This window comes from Crinia signifera, chromosome 12, assembly GCF_055691185.1.
Source record: "Crinia signifera chromosome 12, ASM5569118v1, whole genome shotgun sequence".
Classification (NCBI taxonomy): domain Eukaryota; kingdom Metazoa; phylum Chordata; class Amphibia; order Anura; family Myobatrachidae; genus Crinia; species Crinia signifera.
The window spans coordinates 5,889,722-5,900,355 of record NC_139228.1 but is presented as its reverse complement, the minus strand read 5'-3'; the positions used below and the strand labels follow the sequence as shown (position 1 = coordinate 5,900,355).

The 10,634-nt window shown below is 48.9% G+C and overlaps 2 protein-coding genes across 3 annotated transcripts in view; one reads left to right on the top strand and one right to left on the bottom strand.

The window, feature by feature from the left end:
• Positions 1-120: 120 nt before the first annotated feature.
• CKS1B (CDC28 protein kinase regulatory subunit 1B) lies at positions 121-10,097 on the bottom strand. The gene is made up of 3 exons (XM_083165925.1): positions 9,883-10,097; positions 4,993-5,120; positions 121-318 (listed from the first exon to the last, which is right to left on the bottom strand). Exons 1-3 carry the CDS (start codon positions 9,939-9,941, stop codon positions 269-271), a joined length of 237 nt encoding a protein of 78 aa, XP_083022051.1. The 5' UTR covers positions 9,942-10,097; the 3' UTR covers positions 121-268.
• Positions 10,098-10,116: 19 nt separating this feature from the next.
• SHC1 (SHC adaptor protein 1) overlaps positions 10,117-10,634 on the top strand; it is a 55,290-nt gene continuing 54,772 nt past the window's right edge. The window contains exon 1 of one of the 2 annotated variants that reach the window (XM_083165918.1): positions 10,117-10,261. The gene's annotated coding sequence lies outside the window, so the exon portion shown is untranslated. The remainder of the gene's footprint in view (positions 10,262-10,634) is intronic. The other variant, XM_083165919.1, reaches the window with a different exon arrangement.

Below are 10,634 nucleotides of genomic sequence, written 5' to 3'. Positions count from 1 at the left end.
ACACTTTTACACTCATCTTCCCTGTAACAAGTGCTAGGGCACCTGGTGTGCAGTTCACTTGATACCCTGGGGTTATATAAATCATGTGATCACCCCTCTCCCAGTAAATGAAAGCACACATAAAATAATAGACTTTATTACAGTAATGTGTACAGACAGCACATGTATGACGGATACAAACAGCATAAATAGGAGGGGGCAGCAGCATCCTGCATGGGGAAAAAAGGTGCTTGTGGCCGCAAAGGAGGGTCCGACTTTAGCGCCAGGTCTACGACTTCTCGGCAGGCAGCGGCCGGCGGAAGAGGAGGATGTGGGGTTCTAGGAGGAGAAAGCGCAGTGTCAGTATAACCATTGCAGAATCTTACCAGTCCAACCTGCTTACAGTTGGTGCAGCATGGTAGCACAGTGGTTAGCATTGCCACTTACACCTTTGTGTGTGTGTTCTCCCCATATATATGCACATGCTTCCTCCACTAGACTAAGTGCACCTTAAAGCACTGTGTCACACTAGAAAGATCTGCAATCTTCAGATGTGCACACAAATTAGCCTTGAAACCTTTTGCCGGTACTGGACAGAAGATTTCAGGCAAGCGCACATCTTTACCAAAGATTTATTTTAAGTTCCCGTGTGCGTTCCTATGGATCTTTTGCTAAATCTTCTGATCTTTCACTCAGCACGTAAGAACAGAATATTTAGCAAAAGATCCACGAGAGCGCGCATTCAATATCAGCAAATATCGGTTAATATATAAATCAAGGATAAAAGGGCTTAACTTTTTTTGTGAGGTAAAAAAAATAAAATAAATTAAGCCCTCCATCCATCAACATACACACGCAGACACTTATCTTTAGACCCTCACCCTTTTTTTTTAGCTGCAAACTTTTTATCTGCATATGTTATTGTTGTTATTGACCATGATAATTTAATAAAAGGATTTTTACCAAAAGCACTCATTGAACTGAAACCAAAGTTATATATAGACACTGTTTTCATAACTTTTAGCACCTCACCCAAGGTTTTTTTTCTAGCATAATTGGCGCTGCTTCTCTAATATATAACATATATATTATGTTTGTGGCCGGAGAGCCCGGCACACATGTGTAATGGCTGCCATGGCTCTGTAGGAAATAGTAAATAAGATGCTAAACAGTCCTTTTGCTAATGAAACTGCACAGCAGGCATCATTTGTGTTTGTGCCTGTGAAAGGTGTTGGTAAGGAGCCCAGCACTGGGGCACAATAACACACGGTACTTGTTTCCTAGAACGGCGCCCAGATTTTCTACGTACGCAAACGTAGGGAAATCACATCACATGGGCCATTTTAGTGCCATGCAATGCGATGTGATTTTATTCACTGCTCTGTGTGCCCCAGGGAATCACATCACATCACATCTCCTGCAAAATCCCATGCGATTTTATAGGGTGTGCGATGGCATTACATTAGCTATACAATGATATCATTGTATGACATACAATGATGTTTTATGCACCCCCCCCCCCCCCCCCCACTATCCACGCCACCCCGCAGCATGGCGAGCGGAGGCGGAACACATGCTCCACTACGGTGTTGATTTTATTTAGTGTGGCGAGCGCAGAGAGGCCTGCGGGTAACTTTACATGTATTCCGCGTCCACTCGCCACGCTTCAGGCTCGATGCACTCGCCACACTATATAAAATCAACTCCATGCCGAAGTGAATAGTGGAGGTATGAAAAAGTTGTAGGACGCGTACCGCTGCACTTGCCACGCTTCGGGTGGCGTGGATAGTGAGGGGGGTGTGTAAAACATAATTTTATGACATACAATCATAGTATTGTATACCTAATATTACATGAAAAAAAATCACATCACACGGCACTAAAATAGCCCATGCAATGCGATTTCCCTACACAGAATAGCCCACTAAGCAAATAGCTTAGTGGGCGCTGTTCTAGGAAACAAGTACCAACCACATATTGTAAAATGATATGTGCAGGCACTGAGCTGGGACTACATGTCCCATGCTGCAGTGCTGCAAGTTAGTGAAGCCTGTGCTGTGCACAGGCTTAAGACAATGTATAATATTGTAAATGTATTTAAAATGTGTGCACAGGCTCAGTGTGTACAGAGTAACACGTGTGCTTTAAATGTATTTTAAAAGGAAATGTGCACTTACTGTAACTGCTGTGTCCCAGGGGAATCCAGAGTCCTGTGTGGGCTGCTGGATCCCCCCAAAAACTGAATACTTTCCCAGACAGCCTCCAGGCTTGGAGCTGCAGGGAACCTCAGCTTTCCAACAAGCTGGGTGATTCCCTTGGAGCTCCATGGGGCTCTCCATGAGCGGGCAGGAGACCCGGGAGGGGATCAGGGCTGCCCATCTCTGGAGCTCACATGAGCTAGAGGTGTTCAGCTGGTCCCCTGGAAGTACGGTTTTGGAGGGAAACCTTCCCGCTGGCCAGACAGACCGGCACCTGGGTGGTACCTGGTCCCCCAGGTGGGCTGTGGCTCAGAGGAGTAACCACTCCTCTCTGTCCATAGGGGTCAATGCTGAAGGTGCATGTGCCCAGCACATGCTGGTCTCATGCACTTAAGCTGATTGGTTGGAGACCACAGGGTGGGCTTACCCCCTGTGGTAATGTGATTTAGAGTAACATAAAAGGATGGATGCTGCCTGTGTAAAATTGTACAATCTGCCCGACTTCAATGCTGTAACATTTGTATGCTATGCCTCCTAGTGATAGGAGAAGAGATCTTTTCAGATCTATTGGCAAATAAACTCCTTTCTGCCTCAAGGACGTTCACTTTCATCTTGCGACCAACAGAATTACGGCAGTAATTGCGTTCTCCAGCTGTACTGGGCATAGCATCCAGCGTCTCCGAGTTCCGATCTGCCAGCTACCGAAGCAGAGGTCTGGTCCGTGACCAGTGGGGAACCAACCGACACTAGTCGGGGGTGCGTCAGCAGCGTGTCCAGCAGGTAGTACTCCGGTGCCAGCGTTTGGACCTGAGGAAGTATCTGTGGTACCAGGCGCCAGTTAGGAGTAGTCTGGTGGTGGCAACGATAACCCCGCCCACTGTGTAGTAGGCGGAGTCAGTAACAGGGAGTCCACTATTGGCCAGGTCCCGTGAGACCAGCATCTATGGACCCGAAGGGCATAGCCAGAGCATAAGGGCAGACGTCCGGGCACAATGTTATACTGCGCTATTATATATATAGATATATCCCAGTATAACAAAGCGGCACTCAGACTTGAGTAGTTGTGAAATTCAAAGGATTACTTTTAATCCATGTGCAGCAAACCACGTAACGTTTCGGAGCTCGAAGGCTCTGTCGCCAGACCCGCAGTCTGAGTGCCGCTTTGTTATACTTCGCTATATCTGAGGTACCCATTACTTCCTGAGGGCACTGGAGCCAGTTTGTTCTCAGCATCCACGGTAAGTCCTGAGTGCCAGGCCTATATATATATATATATATATATATATATATATATGGGGTTTCGCATCCTAAGAAGTGACACACGTCATGAAGTTGGATCTGACACTACTTATTTGAACAATACTGTGATCTGTATTGAAAAGTGAACTAAACTTTGTATAAACCGTTTTACTGATACTGTGATGAAATTTATAATAAAAAACTTCTTTTATGTACCAATGCATGATTGTTAATGCACTAAAGTGGTGAAACATACAGAGCGCACATCTATCTCTTCTTCTTCTATCTATCCCACCTGGTACCTATATTTAACAGCTAGGTACGGTAGAAGTGCTGCTCACTAATCAGCGCAGAAAAAGGACCACACTCCCCCCCATATATATATATATATATATATATATATATATATATATATATATATATATATATATATATATATATATATATATATATCTCTAGATCGCACTTCAGCTTTTTTAGAAACATAGAAAATGTTAATGAATTTGCTACGTTTCTGTTACGTGACATACGGCCACCGGCCTACCAGCATCAGTCAGAGGATTGTGCCGGATTTATATAGAACTGTCACTGCCATCCACTTCTCTATGTGCCCAATTCTGATCTGAACGCAGCCCTGGCGATTATGGAATGGCTGTGCATGCACACAGTTGGCCGGTCATGTGACGGGATCCTGCGATGGCCGTCCGCAGTGTGCCAATCAGTGTTTGGGGGCGGTACTGTAACATATTCCGGGAGTGTACCATAACACCGACTTTCCGTGGCTGTTGGGAGGGAGGGCCGCTGATGACGTTAAAGGCCTCCCTCTCCACACGGCCATCACAGCACTGAGTAAGTCAACAATGGTTTTCCCCTCATGTGCACACCCGCAATCACATTCGCAGCTGTGCATATGGGTGGAGGGGGGAATGCAGTCGCTGTGGAAATCTGAATTACCCCCTATGTCTGTATGAAGGATTACAGTGTCAGGAACACTGATTGGTCCATTGGGGAGGGTCTTCAGTGTGAGAAACCACGTCTCTCTTGTATCTGCGGACCCTTGCACCCCCACTTTCATACTTGACGGTGGTCTCACAGCCGGCGGTTAAGCTGGAGGAGGACCAGCGGCAATAGAAAGCGCGGGACAAGCCATGCTGCATTTGCATGGCTGATCCCCTGTCAAAATGGCCCTGCTACGCACAGCAACTACCAGGATTCGTTAGGATTCTTTGCCTGTCCGAGGTGGGAGGAGAAGGAGGCCAGGTGGGAGGCAGAGGCAGGGAGGCCAGCCCTGTATGTATCGCAGGGTAATAGGCAGAGCGCAATGCGCACCTGATGTCCCGGTGACAGCGATGGATTTGTACTGCTGCAGGGGCAACCAAGTAGGTACGATGCAATGCGCACGGGACTGCGCACTGCATTGCATTTCTTGTCAAATACTGGGCACTGTACATGCGATTTATCACTGAAAGTGCATGTGAGCCTCCCTAGCGTATGGTGGCCTTTCGAGCCATGTCCAGGGGAGGGAGCGACTTTAATAGACAGGCTCTCACCTGCCCCCTAGTGCAGCATCACATACCTGGTTCGTGGATCATGTAGTGTACCCAGCCTTGGCTCTGCTGTACGCCCAGGTTCCGCCACTCCGTTTCAGACATCAGATGCGTTTTAGGCACCATCTTGGCAATGTCCTTTGGTAACATGACGTGTCTGAAAGACAGGACTGGCTCAGAACAGCATTGTGCACATCGGGGTCCTCGTGGTCTAGCAATTTTATTTTCATAGAAACATAGAATGTGACGGCAGATAAGAACCACTTGGCCCATCTAGTCTGCCCCTCTATTAAACATGTTACCTCAAACCGTATTTGATCCTTATTTCTGTGTAAGGATATCACTATGCCTAGCCCAAGCATGTTTACATTGTACTACTGTATTTTCCTCTACCACCTCTGATGGTAGGCTATTCCACTTATCTACTACTCTTTCTGTGAAGTAATTCTTCCTCCCATTTCCCCTGAATCTTCCTCCCTCTAGTTTCAGTGCATGTCCTCGTGTTCTGTTGCTCCTCTTCCTGTGAAGAATGTCTCCCACCTGTACCTTGTTATAACCCTTGATATATGTGAAAGTTTCTATCATGTCCCCCCTTTCCCTTCTCTGCTCTAAAGTATACATATTCAGATCTTTTAGTCTTTCCTGGTACGTTTTGTGATGTAGGCCATGCACCATTTTAGTTGCCCTTCTTTGTACAGTCTCTAATGTATTTATATCCTTCTGGAGATATGGCCTCCAGAACTGAACACAATACTCTAGGTGAGGTCGTACCAATGACCTATACAGTGGCATTATTACTTCTTTCTTTCTACTGCTGATACCTCTCCCTATGCAACCAAGCATCTGACTTGCCTTCTTCATTGCTTTGTTACATTGCCTACCTGCCTTTAAGTCCCCTGAAATAGTGACACCTAGATCCCTCTCTTCCTCAGTAGTTTCCATTATAGTGCCATTTATACTATATTTAGTCTTTTGGATTTCTGAGACCCAAGTGCATGATTTTGCATTTTTTGGCATTAAACTGTAGTTGCCATTCTCTTGACCATTTCTCTAATCTGCCTAGATCCTCAATCATTTGTTTTACCCCTCCTAGTGTGTCTACCCTATATACCAATAAAGATATTAAAAAGCACAGGTCCAAGTACAGATCCCTGGGGTACTCCACTTGTAACCTTTCCCTCCTTTGACTGTACTCCGTTTACTACAACTCTCTGTTTTCTGTCCTGCAACCATGCTCTTATCCATTTAACCATCTTAGAATCCAATCCCAAGCTTTCAAGTTTATTTAACAGGCTGCAGAACTACAAGTCCCAGCATGAGAGCACCTCTTACTATATGTGCAGTCCATATACTATATTGTGCACATAAGCCCCTCAGCTTGGAGAACCCCCTCATCTGCTACCTGCTCTGAATGAGAAGATCTAGTGTTTATCGGCTGCGTATAAACCTAAAGGCACAATGGCATACAAATGGTCAGTCTTCTGGATGAATTTGCAGCTCCATGTGGGTGGCTCTCTGAGGTGCACACTAATATTTAGCACTGTTTTTCTACTAACAGTTAATATTTTATTCTAGCATTACATAGTTAGCATTATACTAAACCCCTCCCGTGTATAACACTACCCCCCCCCCCCCCCCAGCTTCTTCCTCACTAATACTACTTTCAGACCACAAACCCGTGTCCAACCCTGCATTTTGAACACAGGTTTGTCCTTGCAGAGAGCCGTGTCAGACTCTTAAATTACCCCTTTCGCACTGCACTTTAACCCGGGTTTTCCTAGGATTGGTGCTTACACACTGAACCCGTGTCCGGGCAGGAAAACCTATGTGTGTCATTAAAAATTGACTTTTTTTATGGCTCACAATAATGATGTCACAAAGGAAATAAGTGAGGGGTGGAGCTTGTTCACAGCATTGCAGCAGCACCCCTAATGTTGAGCAATTCTCTCACCTCCTCATCTGTCCAGAGAGAGGACATATTGCTGTAAAGCAGGCTGTAGAAGTGTGGAATACACACTGGACAAGTGTGGATTGCAGGCTGTAAAAGTGTGGAGCGCAGACTGGGATGGTGCCTGTGTTCCCTGGTCCGCAGCTCCAGCGAGCTGCTTGTTGTTTTCCGGGGTCAGACTGCTGACCTCACAGGAATCCACCAATAGCAGCATTTCATAAACAGCAGTGTCGGATGACACGGGTCGGGACCTTTCTGACTACACAGAAACACTGTTAGAGCCGTGTTCAACCCTGGTAAAGACCAGGGTTGAAAAGCCGTGTTGCTCAACACGGGTTTTCGGAGTGTGGCGCTTTCATACAGCACCCTGACCTGTGTTTAAGCACCGCGAACACGGCAATAACCCGTGTTCACAGTGCGGTCTGAAAGCGGTATAAGGAGCCACACAGTAGAACGATTTTTTTTTGCCGATTGGACGATATATCGTCCGAGGTTTACCGTTAATCGGTCAAAAAACGGCCAATATCAGTCCGATGCGCACTCCCGTGGATCTTTCATTAAATCTTCTGATCTTACGTGCTGCATGAAAGATGAGAAGATTTAACAAAAGATCCATAGGAACGCACAGGGGTCCAGGACAGACTAAAGATTTCAAGGCTAATTTATGCGCACATCTTAAGATCGCAGATCTTTCTAGTGTGTGGGCACACCCTCTTCTCACCAGTGTGCTGCCCTGGGTGACTGGCGTTCACCTGTTTTATGGGGCTTCCGCACCCCAGATTTACATTTAGCATTAGGGGCCACCAGAGACGTGGTCACCTAGTTGGAGAACTAATATTTCTTGCCCAATAAATATGAGCAGACAGACAGAAAGAAGAGAGACTCTCAGTGACTGTGTGCTTATTACCATTAGCAGCTGATTACACAGAATTAGGGTGTCATTCATCAACACCTAAAATACAATATAAAAACTGTAATTCCGCGCTTATGATGTTCCCAAAGTAGTACTGGATCACCACCAGTGGATAAATAATACTAATAAAGGTCACCGAAAATATATTTCCAACAAATGGCATAAATATCCAGATGTGCAAATAGACGCTACTGAAGAAGGATCCTAGTGATCCGAAACGCGTTTGGCGTGCCTTACCTATTGGACTACATCTTTGCTGCCGGGGCTCCAGGGAGTTTGGGACCGAAGGACTCTGCATTGGACTGCTTTTGCCTATTGGACATACCTGCCACCTGAGTTGCCCTGGGCTACATCGTTTCATGCTTGTTTTATCCTCATCTCTTGTAAGTGTGCACCTTGATTAAAGCAATTTTAGTGTTAAAAGTTATGCACTATATGTTTTTTTTCCTTTTTCCACTTACATGTGTTAATCGCTGAGGAGGATCACCTGAATCCAATGTAAAGGATCTATTGGCACATCTGGATATTTACGCCATTTGATGGAAAGAAATTGTCAGTAACATTTATTATTATTATTTATCCACTGGTGGTGATCCAATACTTCTTTGGGAACTCCAGAAGTTCAATTACAGTCTTTATATTGTATTGCCCAATAAATATATCAAGAACCTCCATATGACTGTTACAGAGAAGGGTTCAATACAATTATTGTAGAGTATGGGATTCTTACTGTGAATAGCTGCACCAGACCGGGAAGGGTCTGTAGTACAAATACACATTAGGATTTGCTACATAACAATGCATAAGAGTCCTGTACAGTCCTGCCCCCCACCCCAACTACACACACCCCTCCCACAGCCCCCCTTCAACTACACACACCCCTCCCACAGCCCCCCAGCTACTACACACACCCCTCCCACAGCCCCCCAGCTACTACACACACCCCTCCCACAGCCCCCCAGCTACTACACACACCCCTCCCACAGCCCCCCAGCTACTACACACACCCCTCCCACAGCCCCCCAGCTACTACACACACCCCTCCCACAGCCCCCCAGCTACTACACACACCCCTCCCACAGCCCCCCAGCTACTACACACACCCCTCCCACAGCCCCCCAGCTACTACACACACCCCTCCCACAGCCCCCCAGCTACTACACACACCCCTCCCACAGCCCCCCAGCTACTACACACACCCCTCCCACAGCCCCCCAGCTACTACACACACCCCTCCCACAGCCCCCCAGCTACTACACACACCCTCCCACAGCCCCCCAGCTACTACACACACCCCTCCCACAGCCCCCCAGCTACTACACACACCCCTCCCACAGCCCCCCAGCTACTACACACACCCCTCCCACAGCCCCCCAGCTACTACACACACCCCTCCCACAGCCCCCCAGCTACTACACACACCCCTCCCACAGCCCCCAGCTACTACACACACCCCTCCCACAGCCCCCCAGCTACTACACACACCCCTCCCACAGCCCCCCAGCTACTACACACACCCCTCCCACCGTCCCCCAGCTACTACACACACCCCTCCCACAGCCCCCCAGCTACTACACACACCCCTCCCACAGCCCCCCAGCTACTACACACACCCCTCCCACAGCCCCCCAGCTACTACACACACCCCTCCCACAGCCCCCCAGCTACTACACACACCACTCCCACAGCCCCCCAGCTACTACACACACCCCTCCAGCTACACACACCCCTCCCACAGCCCCCCAACCACACACACCCCTCCCACAACTATACACCCCTCCCACCGCCCCTCCCCCCCCAACTATACACCCTCCCACACCCCTCCCCCCCCCCCCCAACTATACACCCTCCCACACACCCCCCCCCCCCCCAACTATACACCCTCCCACACACACCCCCCCCCCCCCCCCAACTATACACCCCTCCCACAGCCCCCCCAGCCATCCCATACAGGGCCCCCGCTAAACACACATGCTCAACAAAGAGACCCCCTATTGTTCTCTCCCCTCTCCCATATGCAGCAGCAGAGTATGCTGGTACTAGTAGTCCCCCGGTTACCGGTACTCGAAGCGCTCGTCGTCGTACTTGTCGGAGTAGTAGATGTGTTTAGCGGACATCTTACTCAGTCTGAGCGCGTTACCCGCCGCTACAGCTTCAAACTCATCAGCAGCGCTCTCTGATTGGCTGCCTGCAACTGCCACTCAGCGCACCGGCTAATCCGCTGCTGTGACCTCACTTAGGTGGGATGTTTCTGAAAGCGAGGCGTGAGCCGCAGCCCGTACCATCATGGCCGCCGGCTTCTCCCATAGCGTCACCGTGACGTAGCCGGAAGTAGTGAAAAGTTTACTCTCTGGGAGGAGACAGGCGGAAAGTTTCCCGAGTGAGGAGTCCGGGCCCGAGACCCCCCTCCCTGCTCGCCCCGCTTCATGCTTCCCCGGTGAGTGCTCCCTCGGCCCCCTGAGACCAGGGTGCCTGCATGTACGGGCGCCCTCCTCCCCCAGCCGCCGCCGGGGCTTCCGCCGTCTTAGCCTCCCCCATATACCTCTTCTGTCAATGACACCCCTCCCCTCCCTATTATACCCCCTGTCACTGACACCCCTCCCCATACCTCCCCTCTCACTGACACCACTCCCCATACCCCCCTCACTGACACCCCTCCCCATACCTCCCCTGTCACTGACACCCCTCCCCCCCATACCCCCCTGTCACTGACACCCCTCCCCCCCATACCCCCCTGTCACTGACACCCCTCCCCCCCATACCCCCCTGTCACTGACACCCCTCCCCATACCTCACCTGTCACTGACTCC

Excerpts from the sequence above, each read along its gene's own strand:
- CKS1B (XM_083165925.1), bottom strand. The coding sequence starts at position 9,941 with ATGTCCGCTAAACACATCTACTACTCCGACAAGTACGACGACGAGCGC. Across the intron at positions 5,121-9,882 it reads GACGAGCGCTTCGAGTACCG|ACACGTCATGTTACCAAAGG; the intron begins GTAACCGGGGGA and ends CCTGTCTTTCAG. Across the intron at positions 319-4,992 it reads CTACATGATCCACGAACCAG|AACCCCACATCCTCCTCTTC; the intron begins GTATGTGATGCT and ends TTCTCCTCCTAG.